Source organism: Melozone crissalis, unplaced genomic scaffold (genome assembly GCF_028551555.1).
Source record: "Melozone crissalis strain CALT ecotype California unplaced genomic scaffold, PUWL_Pcris_2 ptg000036l_1, whole genome shotgun sequence".
Classification (NCBI taxonomy): Eukaryota; Metazoa; Chordata; class Aves; order Passeriformes; family Passerellidae; genus Melozone; species Melozone crissalis.
In genome coordinates this window covers 3,541,026-3,564,848 of record NW_026535814.1, presented here as the reverse complement: position 1 = coordinate 3,564,848, position 23,823 = coordinate 3,541,026, and the positions used below count along the sequence as shown (strand labels likewise).

The 23,823-nt window shown below is 38.1% G+C and overlaps 1 protein-coding gene across 3 annotated transcripts in view; it reads left to right on the top strand.

Moving 5' to 3' along the window:
- The window catches only part of KIAA0825 (KIAA0825 ortholog), a 233,203-nt gene extending 222,503 nt beyond the window's left edge, over positions 1 to 10,700 (top strand). For all 3 annotated transcript variants that reach the window (XM_054283549.1, XM_054283548.1, XM_054283547.1), the window contains one exon: positions 9,832 to 10,700. In XM_054283549.1, the coding sequence (XP_054139524.1) occupies positions 9,832 to 9,955 (124 nt within the window). In that variant the 3' untranslated portion in view covers positions 9,956 to 10,700. The remainder of the gene's footprint in view (positions 1 to 9,831) is intronic.
- The last annotated feature ends 13,123 nt before the right edge of the window (positions 10,701 to 23,823 follow it).

Here is a 23,823-nt window from a genome sequence, read left to right as displayed (position 1 = left end):
CAGAGAAAGTCAAGGTCTTTGCCAATTCATTCGGAAGTGCTGTTTTTTCTAGTGCTCTCCCTTTATACTTGGTTGCAAGGTCTCAAGTCTGTATGATGAATTTCCAGAACTGTCGGTTATCATTTCACCTACCTTTCTCTTAGCTTTTGTGGCTTTCTTGTTTCTGGATGTAAATATTAGTTACACTGATGTAGGCAATATCATCTTTCTTGGAATGAACTGGGCGAAATTGCTAGTTTTTCAGTTCCTAACAGAAACAAACTCTTTCTGTAAAAGATTGCAGTTCAGCAGTGAAGGACCTGAATGACCAATAGTGAAGCCTACTGTGGACAGAGATTCTGTTTGTCTATCTCCATCTCCTCTCTGGTTTTTTAGTATGCTAGTCTGAAATTTATTTGTTGGACTTGTAGATTTTTATCTACAGATTATTTTGCTCTTCTTTGGGATGGTATCTCTGCTTCAATCGGTTGTTGCATTTTCAGTCTGTCCCTGGGAATCTTCAGGAAGAGTGAGACAGGATTATGCAAACAGGTACCAGTTTTTGAAAATAAAATAAGAAGCATCTGCTAAATTTCTGAGCTTGTTGAAATAAATATTTTTGCTCCTCAAAAAAACTGGGGTGTTCTGGCTGCAGGTCAAACAGCAATGGGCATGAAAGGACGAGGTTTTTTAGCAGCCAGCATTTGCTTAAATTTGAGTAAAACAATTTGTTATCAATACAAGTCAGCTTCCTGGTTCCCCTAAGAGTCCTTCCTTACATGGCATATTTTTTTCTGCAAGTTGTGAACTGAGTGAAATCCTTCCAAAAGCAAGAAAATTAGTATTTGTTAAAATTTCAATGCATTAAGAAGGGGATTATAATACAGCCATAATAATCTTATGTTTTTAAAATATTGATATTTTTGTGCTATTGTAGTAGCCTCTGCTTAATAAATGGAGAAAGTTTCTTGTTGACAAAATATGAATTTTTTATACTGTTAAGCCTCAACGCTGTCAGATTATCAAATATAGTTTCTCAGCAGATATATCTTGTATTTGTATTTACAGAACATACATATGCCACAGTAACCATATTTGAAAGTTTAATCCTTTAAAATATTTACATTGGGTTTTCAACATCCATAATGGAAAGGCTTTGTAAATTGAAATAAAAAGGTGACGTATAAACAGAGGGAACAAGTAGCTTATTATGTGAAGAGCAGGGTATTTTTAGTAGATGCATTTCTATCGTGTAATCATAGGCAGGTAAGTCGTATGCATTTCCCAAATGAATATATCTTTGTCACGCTGATTATAATTTATTTCCTTCCTTGATATTCTTGAAAAATTAAATTAAGACTCAAAATAATTAAATTCAATCCACAATAACCGAGTTATTTTAAATTACTGAAAAGATGTAATCCTTTGAGTACTTACGTCCAAGCACTTAGCTTAGACGTAGTGTTACTGACCCCATTCTTCCATAAAATCAGTCCTCTTGAATGCCTACTTTGTTGTTCTGTTACTTGCAGGGGTATAGGTATGTATGTATGTATATATAGGTATAAAAAAGTATTTTCTATGCATATGTATTTGAAATAAATGCATTTGCACAATTAGTGCATTTGTGCATTTCTTAGTTCAGAATGTCGGATAAGCAACTTCATGCATGCAGTAGATGTTATGGGCCTAGTCTAAAGAAGAAAATAATGGGGACTGCCAAGCATGCTTTTTACTGGTACACTGAGAATTTTTCTCTGCATCTCTGCAAACAGATTTAACTTCTTTACTTTCTGCAATTCAATAAAAAGAAACAAAAGGATTAAAAAAAATTGTTATGTGTAGTGATTTGTATAAATGGATATATTGATGCTATTTATAAGCAAGGAGAGCACAAGAGCACAATCAATACATTGCTAAGGAAACCTGAGCTGGAATCACTTGATCTTCCTGGGCTACTGAATACTTCCTCCTTGCACTCTGTTAGCTTGTGGATGTGCAAGCCAACACTTCCTCTCTTGCTTCTTATTTACGAGGAGAAACAGAAGCTCTCTCCTCTGACCTCTTGATCTAAGGTGTAAGCTGACCAGCAGAAAACTTCAGTGATTCCTGTATTTATCTGTGCTGATGTGTTTTGCTTTATCTATCTGAAAAATACACTACTTTTTTTTCCCCCTTGATTAGCCACATGCAACACAGAAAGGAACAGCATACAGAGAAAAGTGTTTAAGTGATTGACATCATGTTCACACAGTGTGTCACCTACATTGTTTGATATTTCAGCATATTCTGAGAATATATTTATTTTTAATTATCTACATTCACAAGTAATTATTGGCTTGAAAATTTTTGGTGCTACCCTAAAGATTACAAAGGTGATGGCATTTTATTCTAAACATGTGCTTTCTTTTAAATATCAATAGTATACTAAAATTGGGCATTCTTGACACTTGAATTTGCCTTTTTATGTTTAAGTGAACTCTAAGCAAAATGTAGGTGGTGGTAATGGGTTGCTTCAAATAATTTCAATATCTTTTTAAAATACTGATTTTATTTAATGTTCCTAGATATATCAGACTGAAATAAAACATATACCACCTCTTGTGGTATATGTTTTGGTATTCAAGAGGCAGGGATGACTTGGGAGTCTGACTGATTAGAAGCCAATTTATTTGGCCCAACAAGTCATTTATATGGGACCTCTTAAGACAACAATCATCCAATGACCTTAAACATTGCCTTATATGGCAACATACTGGTCTTGCTAACCAATGATATTACAGTTCACCATATGTGGATATCCCTCCTTTCCATTACTTGAGTTACTTTTTGCTGAACTCTGCACAGGTCGTGTGCTAACACTTGCTGCTCCTTTTGTCCTGTGTTTCATCTTATATCCTGTTTCCACAACCCATATCCACAACCTCTGAATTTGAAATTTTTTTTCTAAGAGCTGTGTTACAAATGATTTGAAACAATAGAAGTGTGCAAGTTGTTTGTTCAGTTGATGAACCTTGCATTTTGAAAGTAATTCCTGATGGTAATTTTATTCATATTCACATTACTTGAACTGGCTAATTAGTATTGCCAGAACAATTGTCACATAGTTTTGATATGCTAGTAAAAAAATCTATTTTGGACAAAATTTTTACTAGTAAATGTTGACTTTTTCCACTTAAACACAAACAGCTAGTTTTTCATCCCATTTAGAAAAATAAGCATGTGTTACAGCCTTCTTCCTTACAGTCCAGTAAGTCTTTTAAAAAACTATATTATTCCAGACTTAAAGCAGAAAACTGGAAAAATTTCTTAATTAATAAGGGACCAGATGCTGGTCAAGCTCATTTCATAGATCTTTAATTCATGGATGCTGTTAAGCAAATACACATCATTGGATCTGCATAAATGCTTTAAAAATAGATTACTTTTGGATAAAATGAAAATGTATTAGGATAACCTCTTATAAAGTAAACACTAAAGAATGTCCAGAACGGATGATATTGAAGATTTTTACCAATGCTAGTGTTTAAGAGTCAATGAAATATGCTGAGAGGTATGAAATTACTATCTTCAAAAAAAATCTGCTGATTTACTGTTAAACTTCCATTAGCCAATAACTGGTTTGAATGTACTTCATTTAGCATTTTCGGTTATTGTCCTTGTCTTAGGCTAAGACGATTTTATGGTGCAGAGACTCTGAAATTTACCTCCCTTCTCCTTGTCTACTGAAAACGAGAGACAAATGCAAAAAAGATGTAAGTGTATAAAATAACATTTTACTAAAAGAAAACAGCAACAACAAAGAAAACAACAAAAATGCCTAGATACGCAGGTGCTGGTTACTCTGAGAACGAAGAAAACAAGATGGCTGCCACCCAGGCACCTCATGTGCCCCAGAGGATAAAGACATGATGGTAGAGAGGCTCTCCTGGCTAAACCTTCCCCTCTGGAAGAAAAAAACCCCAGGAATGCAGGGGGCTATGGTATAATTCTGGTGGGAGATGGGATGTGCTGTCATTGTCTGAGGCAGGTCCTGGCCTGCAGTGCCAGTTTTCCCTGTTCCCTCTGTGTGATTGTGGGGTGCATCTCTGGGATGTCACTCCTACTGCTTGCTACCTCTTCCTGCCCCCGGCTGGATTCCCTTACAGCTCAGCCAGACTCGCTGGTTTTTGGGATACAAAGTAGACAGAGTTGACTGATGAGGCGGTTAAAAAATGGTTTATTGCAAAATCAGTCTCATGGAAGGGCGAGACTGTAAGGTTGTTACATCCATTCATGCCATCACATCTGAAGCTGTATGTACATCAGAAGGCGTTATAATTTTACATTGTTTTACATTTTACAATGTCTTTTATAAATTTCTTATCCAATCAGCTACTTCCACAAAGCTCGCTAGCATCTTCATATACCAGTTGTTAATTGCTGCATTTTACGCAATTTGCAGCAATGCCTCTCTTTTTATCCCATCATATAACTCTACAGAAACTTATTGCTGTATCTTCTACTTTTTACTAACTCTATAACAAGTTCTATTGCTAAACTTTAACATTTTCTACTATCTTGTTTAACATATTTATTCACTTATATGAGCCATATTTCATATAAGTGAAATTATCTACTTAAAACATATTTCTGCTTAAACTATGAATCTTTATTCTTATTTTGTGTCGGTTTCACTATTCCATTCCAAACCTTCAAACCTTCTCCAAGGTCTTAGGCCAAACACTGTATCCATGGTGGTCTTTGGTAAACACAGATCCCATTGCTTGAAGGTTCCATCACCCATTGTGTTCAGCATGGTTTCTAACAATCCATTGCACTTTTTGGCTTTCCCAAGGGCTCATGGGTGATAGGGAATGTGATACACCCACTGATTACAAGGTTCTCTTGCCCAGGTGTCCATGACATTCTTTTTAACATGAGTCCCATTGTCTTATTCAATTCTTTCTGGGGTGCCGTGTTGCCACAGGAGAGGCTTGAGGCACAGGGTATTTCTCCAGCCACACAGTGGTTGCTTCTACCACTGTGAGTATATAGGGCCTGCCTTGGCAGGTTTGCTGCAGTATGATACAATCCATCTGACAGGCTTCTCCATATTTATATTTAGCCCTTTGTATCCTGTACTAATGGGTTTTACCTGCTTGGCCTGCTTTGATGCAGCGCATGTTTCATAATCATGGGTTACCTGGGATGTAGTGTCCACAGTTAAATCCATCCTTCAGTCACAAATCCATCATTATGTTGCATCTCTTCCCTTATGACTTGAGACACCTCATGACCTGGGCCCACCAAGTTGCCAGTCCAGGTCTACCTTTAATTTTGGAAGCCCAATCCACTTATTTGTTGTTGCAATGCTCCTCATTAGCCCAACTCATAGACATGTAGGCATCCACATGACAAACTTCTGTGGTCAGCTTCTCTACCTGAGCAGCAATGTCTAGTCAGATTTTTGTAGCCTCAACAAATTTCCTTCTCCAATGCCAATTGGCCTTTTACCATCATTCCAGCCATCCCCACAGAGTGTTTGCTACCATCCACAAGTCAGTATAGAGGTATAGTGTTGGCCACTTCTCTCAATCAGCAATATCCAAAGCCAAATGGGTTTTCAGCTCTGCATTCTGGCTTGATCCATCTTGTCCTTTAGTACTTTCTGTGACTTGCTGCATAGGCTCCAATGTGGCAGCTTTCCATTTTTGACTTGTCCCTAAGATAAGAGAGGAACTGTCAGTGAAGAGAGTGTGTTGCCTCTTACTTTCTCGTGGCTGGGTTATATGGTGGGGCCTCCTCAGCATGTGCCACCTAATCCTCTTCCTCTTCAGATGATAGTCCAAAACACTCACCTTCAGGCCAGTTTGTGATAATTTCCAAGATCCCTGAATGATTAGGATTTCTCATCTGAACTTGCTGTGTGATCAGAGCAATCTGCTTACTCCTGGTAGCATTGTTGGCATGACGTGTTGAAGGGATTTTCCCCTTCAACATTCTCCCCATGGTCATCTTACTGGGCAACTGGATTTGGACTTTTTTAGTCCCTCCTTTGGACAGGGGCAACTGCTACTGGCTTAGGCTGCTCATCTTGTTTAACTGCAGCCTGAGTGACTGTGCTGTCTGCCAATTTGCTCTCCTTCCCTTCTGGTTGTAGCTGTTGCTGTAAAGTAACAAGAAGCATGCAGGAAAGCATTAACTAGGGCCCAGCACAGAGCAGTAAGTTGCCCCTTTCTGAACGGACACAGCAATTTTATTTCAAATATTCTGCCACTTTATCAGAGTTTTATATTTGTTTAGAGGGAGACTTCCAAACTAAACTCCCTGACAAGTATGAAACAGTGCAAGCTTTCATGCTAAGGGTAGTAGATATACCATGGAGGAGCTCCAGAAGGAGGCAAAAACCTGGTGGCTCTCTGGCATTGACCCCCTCACCACAGCAGACAAACAGCTGGACTGGAGCCTCTTGGTGTTCTTTTTTTCCCTGTCTCAGCTCCCTAAGGCTTGGGGCTGGAACAGGGTAGCCGAGCTAGATGTTTCATTTCTTAATATCCCACATGCCCAAAGCCTTAAGTTGATGCCTCCATTATTGATGAAGGCTAGCTTCCTATCCATCCCACCAGTTGAACTCCTACTGTGTCCGTAGCATCCAGAGGGAATTCAGCTTTTTCAAGAAGTGATGTGTTGGACCTGAAGGAGGTGAATGGCAAAAGGAAAAATCATCTTCTCCTCTTCCCCCCACAGGCTGTGTGTGATTATTAATAAACCTCCAGGCACAGCAACCCAGATCAGGACAGGCAAACAACAATGAATACATTTACCAAATGATCTTCATTGCCTTTGATGTTATCATTCCATAAACTGGTAACACAAACTGTATCAACTGTATCTTAGTTCTTCTCCCTGATCTGAAGAACAGCACTATCATGGGCAGTTCCTTCCACATATTTGGATGCCAATACAAGGTTAGGTGCCACAATGCCGTGATCAGACCAAGCAATGTGGTAACCAGGGAGTTCTGTACCCAACATAGAAATTATTTGGTCAAATTTGTTATTTTTTCACTTTCTCTCTTGATCTCCTTTTAGCTTGGTGCCAAATATGTCTTAGTTTAAGGAAATTTTACCGGGCAGAGATTCTGCAATAACTTCCCTCCCCTTAGTTTTCAACCTATACCCTCTATCAATGAGGAGAGACAAATGCAAAGAGGTATGTGAAAAAGAAAAAACAGTTTACTAAAAGAAAACAGCAGGAAATATAGATGCAAACACATAAGCCCTCACCCACAAATGCAGAGGAGATCCCTCGAATTGTTCCAGGGAACACAGACCAAATGGTGTCAATTCTACTCTCTGCACCATGTGGCCAAGACAGGGCACGAAGGCAACAACACACCAAATGAGCATCCATGGTTCCAAAACTGCTTTCTGTCCCAGGCAACAATGGAAGCAGTGAAAAATAGAACCTAGAAAACATATTTTTCTCCTAAAGGAGTCAGTGCTGTTGAAACACTGGAAGAAATTTTTCAGGAGATGTAGGACCAACCCCCTCAGCAGCTGGAAACTTGTGGAGAGGCTCCAACTCTTGACGACAGGCAGCTGTCCTGAGCAGCAGCAGCGGAAAGTCCAGAGAAAGAAACATCTCCCCGGGCTCCAAAAGCAGTGGTTGCTATAGCAACCGTGGCAAGGGTCGCTGTCTGTCATTTTTTTTCATCATTTCCTGGGAAGCCGCAGCTAGCAGCCTGTCAGAGTGCCCCATTTTCTGACGTTCTCAAGAGTCTGGAAAGGAAGAAACAGAGAGCTCCACGTGTCTGTTCCCATCACCCCTCCCCTTTCCGTGAACTGGGGTAAAACACAAAGGTTCTGCTTCCAACTCTGGGTCTTAAAGAGATAGTAAACTACCTTGCACAGATTGATGTAGAGAAGATATGGAATACATGATTTTGGGTCACCCAAATATGCTACATAATGCTACACTCTACCTCCTATCTCTGTAACTATGACAGTCCTTTAAGCAAACAGCTCCTCTAGGTAAAAGTATGCAACAAATCAAATTAATTAAAATTAATTAGTTCAGCTCATGTAGTAGTGTTTCTGAATAATGCTGAGGACCATAAATTCAAATTAAGGCATGCACAACTTCTTCCTAGATTTGAAGAGAAGATATACATTACCAAAAGGAAAAGGGGAAACCAGTCACCCTGTTAAACACCATTCACTGGGGAGGCTTGCAAAAGTGATTGCACTGAAGGCTCATACAGTCAGATTTTATATCATAAACCAGAGAATGAAGCAGACAGAGCAATTAATTGTACCTAATGCTAATATGCAAATAAGGTTAAGTATGATAGCAGTCACATATGAGTGGAGTAATAGGAAGCTAATTATGGCAAAACCTTGACCATAGGCATTCAGTGCTTATCATTTTATTCGTTGTATGCTTTGCTTGTTCAGATACTTCTTCAGGCAGTAATATGGGTTGTCAGGTTCAGTTTTCAAGGTAAAGGTGTGAAATATATATGCTAATTTATGTATGGTCTTTGAACATATTTTTTCCTAATTGTTTTTTTAACAATGAGATTGTGCTAACAGAGCACTTGCTCCTTCTGGTTTTAGTAAGCTTTAAAATAGATACAAAGTATACAGCATGCTCTATTGCCAAAATTAGCTGTTCTCTTCTTCCAAATATAAGGTAATGAAATATAGTCGTTCCACCATTCTGTATTATATTTGATTTATTCACCAGTCTAAACTTGTATATGGCTTCTGATTTTTGCAGTATGAATGAGGACCTAACAAGTGTGGGGACAGGACTAAAGTATTGCTCCTGACAGTTTCCTAAAAGCAAAGTCCTTGTTTGGCTCATTTTTTATATCTACTTTTCTGCACCATTCTATGGCTCATTTATAACCTCTTAGTTTTAATACTTGATAATGTGATTTCTAGTTTTAGTATTGGTGTTTTACCTTTTGTCTTCAAGTGGTCTGAACTGGGAGCCTACACACTATTATCTACTTAGAAGAGAATGAGATTAATATTAAAGGGATATGAAACTTAAAATATCCACAGAACTTGTAAAAGAAGTGACCATTGTGTAGGCGTAATTGCAATGATACAAAGTTTACCTGACTACGTATCAGCACTCTTGCTGCTTTTTTTATCCTGAGTATCTTTAACAAAATACTGCATGACTTGTAAGGTTTTATATTTGACTACTACTACTAAAAAGATAAGCATCTTCACAGTCCTTCACTTTTGCAGTTTTAGTGACATTAGCTCTTAATCCTAAACTAGAAATGAGTGTTCACATGGGGAAGGAAGAATCTGATGTAATCTATTTTTTTGTTAGATTGTTATGCTTGATGGTTAAAGAAGCAAAAGAGCCAGTCAGTTTTGTAGTATTTTGTGAAATAGTACTGTCAATGCCAGAGAATTATGACAACTCACATTAAATATTTGGGTTGGACTTCATGTGGTCATATTTCACTGCAAACTTAGAGAGTATTGAGAGCATCTGCTTAACTTCCAAAATGTTTGTTAGCTCTTCCACTTTTTCTCTGCAAGTTTTACAAGGTTTCCACCTCTACTAATGTATGTGTGACACATAAAATGGAAAAAAAATACTGTTGCAGTAAATATAAGATTTTGTAGTAGCTTTGACAATTTGTGTCAATTGCCTCATGCCCATGCCAAGTTCTGTGTGGCACGGTTTTTGGGGGTTGTATTTTGCATGATTCAGTAATCTCAACTGGAGTAACCATGGCTGGGGAGGGCAATGAATTGATAAAAACAAGTTCTGTATTTTTTAACTTGTTCTAAAGACTAGTTTAAAACACATTAAGAATTAATAAAATGCTTTTTCTTTCAGGTGGGAGATGAAAGAAGATGCAGATCTTGAAGATGAGGAGCACATTATGGTAGAACACTTAAGAAATGTTTATTTGACACAAAGGACTCCTGTCTCAGAGGACAAAGAAGAACAATTACCTTGACAGATTTCGGGTAGCACCTTTCTTCTGTATTCAAAAAGATTAAGTTAATGTCATAACTCATAGCATTAGAAAGCTCAGAAATATCTTGAGTAAAAAGTTTTAAATTAGAGAGTGTTCCCTTGTTATTGTCTGGTCACCCTATCCAGAAAGCAATTGTTCACATATGCATAAGGTGAGGAACAGTACAGGAAAATGTCAGTGTCACAAACAAGGAGGTTGTATCTCAGTACTGCAGAGGCAAAAACCTGAATGACAAACTAAGAATTGTTTCAAAAATACAAGATTCACTCTGAAAATAATGCAATTTAGGACACAAGCTAAAAAAATGTTTCTGGTTTCCATTCACCACTTTGGAGTCAGCCTGCCCTCAGTTTGTGTAACTCAAGGACCTTTTCCTTCCTTTGATGCTTGTTTGTTACATCACAAAATACATGAAAGGGAAAGGTATAGACTATATAGCTACAGTCCTTTTTGAGTTGCTCCAGGATGAGTATGCTTGGCCATTGTTCCAAATCAAAAATGCATCAGCATTACTGCATTCACAAATACTTACTCAACATCCAGTGTATTTTATGGCTTAAAAAACACTGGATTTCTCATAATAGAGAAATTTTAGAAGTTTTGAGAAGCATATTTTTATTTAAAATAATTATTTGCATGCAGTGCTCACAGGATTATCTTAAAAGTGAATTGAGAAAATAATAAATAATTAAAAAAATAAATAAGGTAAAATTTCATATTCAAAGTAATCCTGGTTTGATATTCAAAATTTTCTGAATATTATATATTTTTCTGAATACCAAATATTTTTCTTACACACTGGTTAAAACTATCAACATTTTTAATACAGAAGGTCTGCTTTGTATCTCTTTAGCTGTACAGAAATAATACATAATTTTTCTGTAAGTTTCTTTCTTTAGAAGTCCAATGGAACTACTTTTTCTACCTGATGAAGGACTCTGTCAGGATCTTGCTAAGGGCACAATCTGAGCAGAGTTATTTGTGTTCCCAGCATATCTTCACACATATGCTATTATGGACATAACTTAGACTACTTCAGTAGGATGAAGGCATGCTTTTTTCCCCTAAAGGTTTCAGCAACATCATGGGTAACCATATTACTAATGCTGATTTAAGGTCTTATCTGAAATGCTATTTTTTCTCCTCTTAATTGCTCTTTTTTCTTTCCATATAAAACATCACACCATTTAAAATTAAAATGTGGACAATTGCATCTTACAAATCTCCAAAGATCCTGTTACAACACAGCAACACAAAAGGTCTGTGAGGAACTGTATCTTAGAAAATGCTAAAAACATTATTTAAAAAATGAAGCAGACATTTTCCTCTGCTGCCAGTGTAGTAATTTCAGATCTTAAAGGAAGTGATGAAATATGAAAACCATTTTTTTTTGCCTTGTATTTCACCTTTAAAGATTAATGGTGGACTTCAGGTTTAAAACATGTCTACAGGTTCTTCCATGAAAGCAGGTTTGGTATTTTGACAAATGAGGCAGACACATTCCAAGCCATATAAATAATGTATTAGTGTACATGGAAATTGGAGTTCAGAATATTCTCTGCTATTTTATCAAAATCTATTATACATAATTAACTTTTCGTATAGTCACATAAACTGCCTATGTGATGAAACTGATTGAAATACTTCTTATGAAAATGCTCCCCTTTTGGGAAATACCTACTCTGAAGAGGATAAATTTTGCAAGTGAATAAGCTAATTGAGAATAAAAACCCATCACTTAAACTTAAGTGGGAATATCCATACAGTCACTTCCCTGGTCCTGTTGGCCACACAATTTTGGATAAAGGCCAAGATGCCATTGGCCTTCTCAGTACTTGGGCAGACTCTGGTTCATGTTCAGCTGGTTGTTGGCCAGCAGCTTTTCTGCAGTGCCGTTTTCCAGTCACTCTGCCCCACACCTGTGGCATTGGTTTGAGTTGTTGTGACCCAAGTGCAAGTGTTGATCCTCATTCCACTGGCCTCAGCCCACTGATCCAGCTTGTCCAGATCCATTGTAAAGCCTTCCAACTCTCCAACAGGTCAACACTCCTGCTCAATTTGGCGTCATCTGTAAACTGACTGAGGATGCCCTCTAGTCCTTGGTCCAAATAAAGATAAAAACAAACTGATAAAGATATTAAGCAGTACTGTCTTCAATACTGAGCCTTGGGGAATCCCACTTCTGACTGGCCAATGACTAACATGCACAAGAACTTAACAGCATAAAAGCTAAACCTTTGCACAGTATTTTATTTGGATGCTTTTCCTACCCAAACCTATATGTGCATCTTTTATGGTATCTGAGTGCAAACAAATGTGTATGTTAAATTCTACTTGACCCACAGTCCTTACTGAGAAATATCAGAATTGAGAAATACCATACTGAGAAACACCAGATTATTCCTCTTTGGTCTTGCTGGCAATGTATCCATTCCAAATAACCTTTAGGGTATAAAAGGGACATCACCTTGGCAATATTACTTAATGCTGAATACACACTTCTACAACATTCATATTTATTCAATAAAATTACAGTAATAATAAGAATTGTATAACTTGCTAAGTAACAAGATTGCTAAGTAACATGCCATTAATTTATCAGGACTGTTTGCTTTAGATGTAAACACTTAATTGAAAATTGAAAAAGCTGACTGTTTTTCCACTGTGTACATGTATTCCATAGATGCTTGTGTGTAAAATTAGGAACACTTTTGTAACTGTAAGACTGCTGCTTTCTATGGCTTTTCTTCAGAAAACAATAGTTCTATAGTCTTTAAAAAGTTCTGCTGATTCTAATATTGATTTAAGATTAAATTAATTTTTAAGAATGATGCAATGTCTTGGCTCTTTGAAACTACTTATTGATCCAGGAATGTCTCACATGTATTGTTTAACCTAAATAAATGAAAGCAACAGAAGTCAGATTTGTTGGCTACAGTGTGTGCCCCAAGTTACTGCAATCTGATCATGTTAATTCCTCCTGTAAAGTTGATAAAAAATAAAAGTAGAGTCTGTTGTGTACAACAGACCTTTCTGAGAGGACAAGAGCTGGCCTCAGTGTCTCAACTGAATTAGCTCAAAAGGAAGTTATTGCATTTATAGAAATTAATTGGATCAGATAGCACAAACTAGGTTAACTATACATTATCATTAATGCTCACACCTAATTATTATTTAACAATTAAATATACTTAACTACTTTTACAAAATAGGCTTCAATGGGAGACTTCATGGCATGGAATATCTCTAATTAGGTTTGTTTACTGTCCCCTTCAGAATGCTCCAAATCTTAACATCTTTCATCTTTTGAAAGGTAATTAATGAAATTAGAAGCAAGGCAAAACTGAAATTGCATTAATAATAATGGAACTCAAAAAGAGAGGAGAAAGATATTTTGGGAACAGCTTAACATTTACAGCCTTCTTTTCTAGTTACTGCTGTCCTGACAGACTCCCATAGGCATGCTTTATTCTAGGAGAGGGAATTTGATGTGTATCTATGCTATTTGCTCAGGAAAAATGCACAATGGCAAATGGATGTTCTCACCTTTACATCATCACAGCAGTGCATGGTCGACATGAGGCTGGCTTCTTCCAATTAGCTTCTGCTGGTAGAAATATTCAATTTCCCTCTCAGCTGGAAGGTCTTCACAAAGTATTAGTGAGTCTTATGTACAGTAAAACATCAATTATATAATATTGTTTTATGGAGCTCCCTAAAAATATGTGCAATCATTTCTAGTGACAAACACTACTCACACTCCCAAGGCAACGGTTGAAAGACAGAAGAATTAGATCCATTGCCCAATTAGACATGAAATGAGAGAATAACTTGATGGCAACAGGGAGATTTCTAAGTGACTAGATGGATCTTGAGGAGGTTCTTGTTGGAGGAAAGCCACTTTTCTGTAGCAATTTTCCATATTGTAAACAATGTTATGAAGGGAAGCAGAATCTCTAAAAGCATTCTAGGTGTAATGAGTAAAGGTGAGCCTGCTATTTCCTTTACCTTTGGACTCCACCACTTGAAATGCAGACTAAACTGACTGACTTTGCCAGGAAGGCAATATAAGGAAAGCATGCAAGGTCTTGTGCAGGTGGGGCTAAAGGCCGTGCAATATCCATCAGTAAAATGATAGAGGAACCAGATTATTCCTCTTTGGCAGCATCATTTGAGAACAGACTGTTAGTAATTATTGCAACAAGTGAAACAATACAGTGCTGACATAAAAACACTCTAAAATATAAGGCTTCATGCAAAGAAGTAAAAATAAATCCAAATACTTTTTTTTTCCCCTGAAGAAAGTGATTCTATAACAAGTATCTTGGGAAGAACTGACAATTACCAAATACTAATGAGCAAAGTGCTCTTCTGAATTAAGACTGTGTTTCTAAATTTAACAGACAACTATCCCTAAGCTGACAAGAAGTCACTGAAATCATTGCTGGTACGAATTTCACTACTGGATGAAAACCTTAATATCCATGACAATGTCAGCTGTTAGTAGGTTGCAAGCATCTTTTAAAAGATGCAATGTAATATGTCCCACCAGAGAAAGTGTCTGCTCATTGTATATTTTCTGCCTATGAGGTAAAACTGACTGAAATACTTTTTGCGAAAAACCTTCTCTTCCGGGGAACTCTTATGAATAAGATACATTTTGCAAGTGAAACCATCTAAAACAGAATAAACCCCCTCACTTACTTTTACATATAAATGTCCATACATGGAGTTGTTCCAAATGGGCTGTTGTCTTTTAAATTCACACACCTTGTAATCTTTAAACAGTCACACTGGGAAAACAAACAAACAAACAAACCAAACAAACAAACAACAAAACCCCAACAAAACAAACAAACAAAAACAAAACAAAACCAAAACCCAACCAGAAAATAAACAAACAAACAAACAAAAAGAAAAACCTCCAAAAGAACAAACACACACAAAAAAAGAACACAACAAAACGACCTTTGTGTCCCATTCACTAGGTTTTCTCCTTGATACATTAATTCAGCAGTAACCCACTGTGTAACAGTAGGACAGTTCTGTCTTTCCCTTTAGAAACATAAAGTCTAATGATTATCCCAGCAATGCCAAGCCACATTTGCACATCTTTTCAGTCCCTCCAGGGCTGGTGCCTCCACCATGATTATAGAGTCTCTGCAGTAAATTGATCCAAGCTCCCACTGACAACAGCCTCAGTGTTTGCACTGCCCTGAGTTACATCCATACTCTATCTGGAAGTAAGGCAAAAACCCACATAATCGTGATCTTATTCAACAGGTTTGATTTTTTCCAGTTACTATGTCAAACAGAATGCCATGTCTGCCATGCCATACACATGTTTCAAACTTCATTGATGATGGAGGTTTGCTGCAACAGCACATAAGTTCTTCCTTTTAGGACAACCTTTTAGAAAAAAAAAAATCTTTTCAGCTTTCCCAGTAAATACAAGCACTCAGTCATTAGAAAATACCTGATGAATGATTAGCAATGCTCACAGGAATGTTCTTTACAATACCTGTTAATGACATGTTTATGTATACTCGGTCCCTATATTAATTCACTAGAGAATGGAATATGATTATACAAGTAACTTTGATACATTTGCGATTGTTTAATGTCCAACAATTTAATAATTTTTCCCATAATCTGTGTTTCTGAGGTAAAAAGTCAATAATTTTTAAATATTTGGATTCCATAAAGAAATAGGGTCACATTGTTCTTCATGGATCCGCTTGACTGCTTTTTTTTCCGCCTCAATACTGCCTTACTGGCATCCTTGACAAACTTACTGATTTCTTAGTATTGCTGTAATTTACAGAGTGAGTATTGCTGCCACTCAGTTATACATGGACAAATATTTAATCTTCTTGATTGTTTTACAGAACTAAAGCTGTGTGGGTCCTACACAGAGAATCAATTTAGGTTTAGGATTCGAACACTTCTGCTCCTAATGTTCCACATGAACCTATGGTCTTGCATTGTTCTAAGCTACCTTTGTTATCTGGGATAGTGGCTGCTGTGCTGCTAGTGACTAATGTACTTTGCTTCAGGTTTTATTTTCTTCAATTTCTCTGAACTTTAAATTCACCCTTGGAAATCCACAGCACATCTGTTTTCACAATCTGCAAATATCTAAATACTAATCAGTAAAGCCTATGCCTTCTCAAACTTGATACAGGGTTTTAGAGAATCAAGAATTCAATAAATGTAAAATTGAGACCAACCACCTGCAAGGTTATCATTCAAGAAATGCAGTAGCCATTTTCACTTGGATATCACCTGTCTGTAAAATTCAGAAATTTAATCTTTAACGAGTTGTAACAGGACACTTCTTATATGCATAAATATATACATATTCCATATAATTAACATGTCTTAAAGGGATTTTATTATGTAGATTAAGATTATGCTTTTCTCTAGAGAATGGGCAAACATTAGAGAAATAAGAGATTGAAATGGCAGGTGGCTTTGGGAATGAAATTCTGTTAACAGAAATCCCACCTGCAGGTATGGATTAACTTCAGGAAATTAATGGCCAAACAAGTGCTGTGAAGATTTTTTTTTTTTCAGAGGGAAATGGATGAGGTCTTTTCAAACAACAATAAATTTCAATTAAGTCTCCCAAATTTCACACACGCCTTTCCACTTTATGAATGAAGAAACTGAGAGAGGTTGTTGCATTAATGCAACACAAATGTGTAATGTTAGTCATCTGGCCTGCTTTAACCAGAACATGGCAGTCTGTTCTTTATTTCCAAGAGCTGTGCTGGGTCTGTATAATTACTGGCTGTACCACCATCAGACTTTGGTGTCAGCACGCAGATAACTCCACTGTAAGGTGCACCTCCATCAAAAGGTGCCCTTAAAGTACATCACAGAAAAGGCACATGTAATTGCTTTTCCATTTTCTGTGTACACAAATGTTTACATGGCAGTTGTACAATTTTTTTGAAGTTATATAATACCCTGAAACAATCATCAAAAGTATTTAAAATGCAAAATTTATTCAAAAATCATTTGTGGAGTTGAGGATTGGTATTTTAGAATGGAAAAATTATAGGTATGCTGAGTACATTCTTGCAAAAATAAATCATGTAATGTTATATTGAGATCAAATATTTCAAAGTTCAAAATACAATTAAATTGTTTGCACATATAAGAGCAGTGAAATAACTTTGCAAGGTTTGCATCAGAAACCCATATATCTACAGAGTAGGTAGTAGAACACAGATCATAAAGTTCTGTCATGAGTGTTGCTTTCAATTTTCGTTTCATTCCACCAAAACTTTTCATATCAGTCTGGCATTTTTTTAAAAACTATGTACAGGACCAAAGAATTATGAGTGGTAACTTGAAATATATATCATATATATTTAATCTTTACAACAAATGCAAAAGCAGTAAGTGAAAAACAAAGACATAAAAGACTGTAAAACTCTTCAGAACATAAAATGAAGCATAAGAGTGAATGTCACAACAGATTTATCTATGTTCAACTTTCAGCAAAAACTGCTGAAGATGAATTTAAGAATATTTATATATAATTCTTTTGGCACAATAGCAAGAACCAAAATAAATTATCCAGGCATAGGATGTAAGAAACAGATTCAGAGTGTAAACAACAAGTTAAATAAGAATTTTGAATTAAGAAATCTTTATATCCAACAAAGAGGTTTTCTAGCCGTGCAGTGCACTCAACAATAGTGTTGTTTTTTAATGAGTTTTTTAGTATTTCAATTTTTTCTCTAAAGTTTCCAGTTCAACTATTATTAAAAGTATTTTGGAAAAGGTAAAACATTATCTTTGTCAGGAAAACTAACAGATTTTTATTTTTCATTAAATGCATTCTTTATATGCACTATAAATTGTACACAAAAAGCCAATTCCATCAATGTCAAGCCAAAACAGAAAATGAAAATGAACTGCAAAGGCAATTCTAAAGAAAATTACTTTTTCTCGCACTCTCTTTTCTTTGAGCTTTGATTCAGAAGGCACTTTGACAAGACTATTTTTTTTTTTTAATCTCTGGAAGTAGGAACTGCCATTAACCAAAACAAGCAAATTTAAGACTAAAAAATTTTATTTTTTTCCAGACTGAGGTTTGACAAGAGCTGGGGTTAAGTTGCTCCATCGGGAGACTTATATTGTGTAAACACATTGCTCAGCACTAAATAGTGTCTTGTGATATTCATTAAGCAGGTGACATGGGATGGTCCATAGGGCAAAGTGAAATGACAACACAGTTTTCAGTATGATTCTTCTCCAGTCTGATACCATTTGAATCCTTTTGTGAAAGAAAATTATTCCTAAACTGGATCACATCCTTCAATTTCAGGATGCAGAGCAGAGCTTAAGTGGAATAAGCAGGCCACATTTATTGCAAATGCAAATCCAACCTGTACAACCAGACAGTGACCAGTTGCAGTACAGTCAGACAGCGCTGTTGTGAGCTGTTTGCCAGGGTTAGCATGCCCTTAACAAGCAGTACTGTGACTAACAGTGTTAGTAACTCACAGTGCCAGATACTGAAAGCAGAAATGTTGGGACTTCTGCAGAAAGGATCATGGTGTTCTATGGGCACTGAGCGCTACAGGAGGCCCTTACAACTCAAAGTTGCATTGCAGGATAGCTATTAAAATCAGACACCCTGCTTGCTACAATAATCTATCAGCTGCTTCTAAAATCCTGCCCACCTTTACTGTGTTATCTGGAGTAGACAAAGGTTTAATTGTGAGTGGATGGTATTAAAAAAATCCCAACAAACAAACAAAAATAAACTAAAAAAAAAGAAAAAAAAAAAGACAAGGAATATTCTGCATTCCAAATTTCTCATCCTATCTCACCTTCTGTTTCAGCATTGTCATGATGATTGAAGTTCTTCAGGCAGTTTTAAAAAAAACCAAAAAATATAAATAAAGTCAATTGAAACAAATAAGATCTAGGACAACAAAGAACACATCATAAAGTGCATTGCAGAATGTGAATTTAAAAATAGTGCCTATTGCAGCTTTTTCCCTTTTATGCTTTGACTTTTATCTCACATAAGTTTGAAATAATTCCTAGTTTTCTTGGAAAAAAATTCCATGTTTTTCTATTTATCCTGCATATATTCATGACCTTAAGAGCTTCTTCCCTGTTTTCACTGAGCTACAATATTAAACTTCAGAAGCTCACATATTGGGGTTTAAAATGGTTTCATTCACAATATTTTCATTCATTTTTTCCATTCAGTTTTTTGAGTTGATGAGATGTCTTTTCTCAGGCATCTGAAATAATCCTTGTTACAGTAGTATTTGTTATTCTAAAAACTGTTTTCAGAGCATAATTGCTTGTCATTGACAAATACCTTACGCCATTGGTGTGCTTCTCTTTAGATATGATGTAGTCTTAAAGTAACCTCTCCCATTTTTCATATAGTTTGAGTTACAATTTTTTGCTCTAAATTTAAAAAAAAATATATTTTCATACTGACAGCACTGATAACTGCATGCTCTGTTATACAGGCTGCCTCCCTCAGTTAGAACAGCTTTTCTCATTTCCATGATGCAGACACACACTGGCAGAGCCACTTGCCCAGGTCAGTTGGCAACCTCATCAATTGGCTGGCTTGCTTATTTCACATTCCCAGTGCATCCTGGGGACCCTTCCTTCCAAAGTATTATTGTTTTAATTATTTTCTTGAAAATCTGAGTCTTGTTTCTGGGTTTGATTTTTTTAGCCCTCTATGCTGTTTTCAGTACAGTGTTGCCATTATTTCATATTACAGGCAGTTGACATTTTTTCTCTTTGAGACACCCTCTTTCAAATCCAATTTCTTAATTATTTCATGGGAAAGGAACATGATGTCTGGCCTTTGTTTTATCACTTATATTTTGGGGGGGGGGGGGGGGCGGGAAACAAAGACATGGTAACAGAAAGGACTCCTTTAGGGAACAAGTCCAGGCAAACAAATGAGAGATGTATACTAGATTTTCATACTAGAGAGACGTCTACTAGATTTTCTACTAAATTTTCATACTAAAAAAGTATGTCCTGGCCATACCCCCTCATGACTTCTTGTGTACCTTCTTGCTGGCAGAGCATGATAAACTGCAAAGTCCTGGATGTAGGGTAAGCACTACAGAGCAATGACTGAAATACCAGTGTGTCATCCACATTATTCTCATACTAGGAGCAAAACAGCACTGTACTAGCTAAGATGAAGATTAACTATCCCAGCCAAAACTAGGCTATCACACTTTCTATTCATATATGCTTAGTATGGAGTAACTGGTCATTCCAAGGGGAGTGACTGAATATAAATTGGTTCAATCCAGCTTATTTGGAAATAATTAATACAAAAAGGATGTGTTATGCAGTTTTAGCCTTGTCATATTCTCTACATTTCCTTTACAGTCTCAGAGGCCATCTATGTCTATTAAGAACAATGTAACCACTGTTGAATTCACTCTTCATTTTTAACTAGGTCTGTAGCCTTCTACAGACTAGAGACATTGACAGTCATTTACCAAATACAGTTCAAGACAGCTTTAGTTATATGGTCACATATGCTTTTTGTAGGGGATTGTTGTTTCATGAACCACATTCTTTCCTCTACATTTCTAGAAATGCGGCTCTATTTACCAGACATGGGTAAAGTCTGAGTTTTTTAAGACTATGAAACTAATTTCTACCATGAGTGTTTCAAACTTACCTACACTTACCCCACATAAGAAAATTATGTTTTTGTTTAAACTGTGAACTGAAATGAAAGCAGTTTTAATAATCTTGGACAACTGACAGATACACTCTTCTATGGGTTTAGAGAGTGGTGGTGAATGGTGCCACATCCGCTTTGTGGCCAGTCACCTGTTGTGTCCCAGGAATCAGTGTTGGGCCCAGTTCTGTTTAGTATCTTTACTGATGATCTCACGCAGGGAACTGAGTCCATCAGCAAATTTGCAGATGACACGAGGCTGGGAGGGAGTGTTGATCTGCAGGAGGGTAGGAGAGCTCTGAAGGGACAGGCTGGGTAGATGGGCCAAATCCAAAGATAGGAGGTTTAACAAGTCCCAGTGTGAGCTCCTGCACTTTGGCCACCACAATCCCCTGGAGTGCTACAGGCTGGGGACAGACTGGCTGCCCAGTGCCCTGGCAGAAAGGGACAGTGCCAGACTGAGTGAGAGCCAGCAGTGTGCCCAGGTGGCCAAGAAGGCCAATGCCATCCTGGCCTGTATCAGGAACAGTGTGGCCAGCAGGAGCAGGGAACTCAATCTTCCCCTGCTCTCGGCACTGGTGTGACCGCACCTTGAGACTGTGCCCATTCCTGTGCGCCTCAGTTTGGGAAGGACGCTGAGGTGCTGGAGTGTGTCCTGGGAAGGGCAGCAGAGCTGGTGAAGGCTCTGGAGCACAAGTCCTGAGGAGCAGCTGAGGGAGTGGAGGTCTTTGGCCTGGAGAAATGGAGGCTCAGGGGAGACCTTGTCACAACTGCCTGAAAAGTGGGTGTAGCAGATGGGGCTGTCTCTTGTCCCAGGCAACAGGAACAGGACAAAACAACACAGTCCTAAGCCTGCACCGGGCGGTTTAGGCTGGACATTAGGAACAATTTCTTCACAGAAGAAGTGATGGGGCATTGGAATGGTCTGCACAGGGAGGTGGTGAAGTCACCATCCCTGCAGTGCCATTGTCTAGTTAAATAAGTGGTGTTAGGTCACAGGCTGAACTTTGTATTTCTAAAAAGTGAGCTCAAGAACCTTACCAGACATGCATAGAATCAGAGACTCATAACATGGTTTGGGCTGGAAGGAACTTTAATGATGATTTTGTTTCAACCCTTCTGCCATTGGCAGGGAACCTTGCACTAGTCCAGGCTGCTCAAAGCCTTATCTGCACTATCCAACCTGGCATTTAACAGGCATGCAGATGTTTTTGCTAGTATTAGCCTATTACTGGTATTATTGTAGCTCACAGAAGTCTGTGAAGGTATCAGAACTTCACAGTTCTACATGCAAACAGAAGATAAAAGCCCAGCTTCCCGCAAAAGGCTATTAATTACACACTACCTCTGATTCCTTTTCACTCTGGTATTTGGAGTTTCAGAGTCAGTCTTACAAATCTTCAAAACATGCCCTTTCAAACTGTTACCTCTTTGTAGAGCTCTGAAGTTTTGAAGAGCTTCAAATCTGTGGTCAACATCTCTTTGTAAGTCAAGCATCTCCAAACCCACAACATCCTCTGACTTGATTCAATAAAGATGCCCGCCTTAAATCCTTCCCTGGACCTGTAATTACAAAAGGCTGTATCAAGATGAGAGACACAGCACATTTTTAGCTATACCACTTAACAATAACTATCCCTGAAACTTGATCTAGACTTCTATATTCTACTGGTTTTAGTTATTGTTTGGGATGTGGGCTTTTTTTTCTGGGTACTGCAAGAGATGGAGAATGATAGTGAACCAGATTAAAACCCTGATAAAAAACGTCACCTACTTTTAATGTGAGTCAGTACTAACCTAATTCACTTTGCCACTTAGCAGTACTTGCTATTCCATCTCTGCAAAGAGAGATGGAATGAACTTCAAATGGGAGGACAAGATTGCCTACATCAATAGTATCCCTAATGTCCCACCAAAAGACCTACATCTAAGTGCAACTTTTTTCTAACATGGGAAATACAGGGAAAATAGTCTCAATATGAGAGGCTCAAACATAATTCCTAAAATGTCAGCAGACTACTTCTCCAAGAGATTATATTATCTTCTACACCAAAGAAGAAAAGTATTTCACTTGCTCCTTCCTTAGGTATTGCAGAAAACAAAAAATATATTGCTCAGGGAGGTTGTAGGTGTCCCATCCTTGGAAACATTCAAGGTCAGGCTGGACAGGCATCTGAGTAACCTCATCTGTTTGAAGATGTCCCTGCTTATTGCTGAGGGGCTTGGACTAGATGGCCTTTAAAGGCTCCTTCCTGCCCAAACTATTGCACTGACAGCAAAAATACAAGGTTGCTGCTTTGGGTCATTACAGAGAGAGCAGCTGTGAGTGAACGATTAAAAATGTTTCTTCCACGTAGACCTACCTGTCCATGGCTCTAGTTTGCTGAATTTTACTGTCAGTCATGATTGGGGTATAAGAGGGGATGAATCATTTCCTCTGCACATGTGGCATGTGGCAGTTTTACATGTCCTTGGGACAGGAACGCCTCACAACCATCCTGTGCAGGCAGAACCATGAGACCATTGGCGTGGTGCGGGTTGTCAGCAGTCGTCTGAGCAACTCCGGAGAGCTTTTCAAGGAAGGAACACACTGTGTCCTTGAAACCAAGCCCAGGTGCTTCTCACTGTAAGTACAAATGTCTTGGGACTGCTTATGGTCATCAGTGTTTTACTGTAGGCCAATGCGACACACTCCTCATGTATTTCTAAAGAGGCCTGAAATATCTAACACGAAAAACTTTATCGTCTTTTCTTTTTTACAAACTCCTAAGCGATCAAAATGGAAAGCTGGGAGTGGACACATGACATTCCCAGTGTGATCTACCAGCACACGAGCAACAGCCCGGTATCTAGATGCCGATACCCGCCTGTTCGCTCTCAGCGCAGCCCCGTCCCTCCCTCCATGACTTTATCGCAACACAGCCGCTCAACGGCCGCTCTCGTTCGTCCGTCCGTCCGTCCGTCCGTCCGTCCGTGACTTTATCGCGACACAGCCGCTCAAGGGCCGCTCCCAGGGCAGCCCCGCCCGCCTGCCGCCTCTCGCGCTCCACTTCCGGGTTCCCCGCCGCGCGCCCGGGCGCTGACGTCACCACGCGCGGACCCCGGAAGTGGAGCCAGCAGGGGGCGGGCGGAGCCGCGCGCGGCA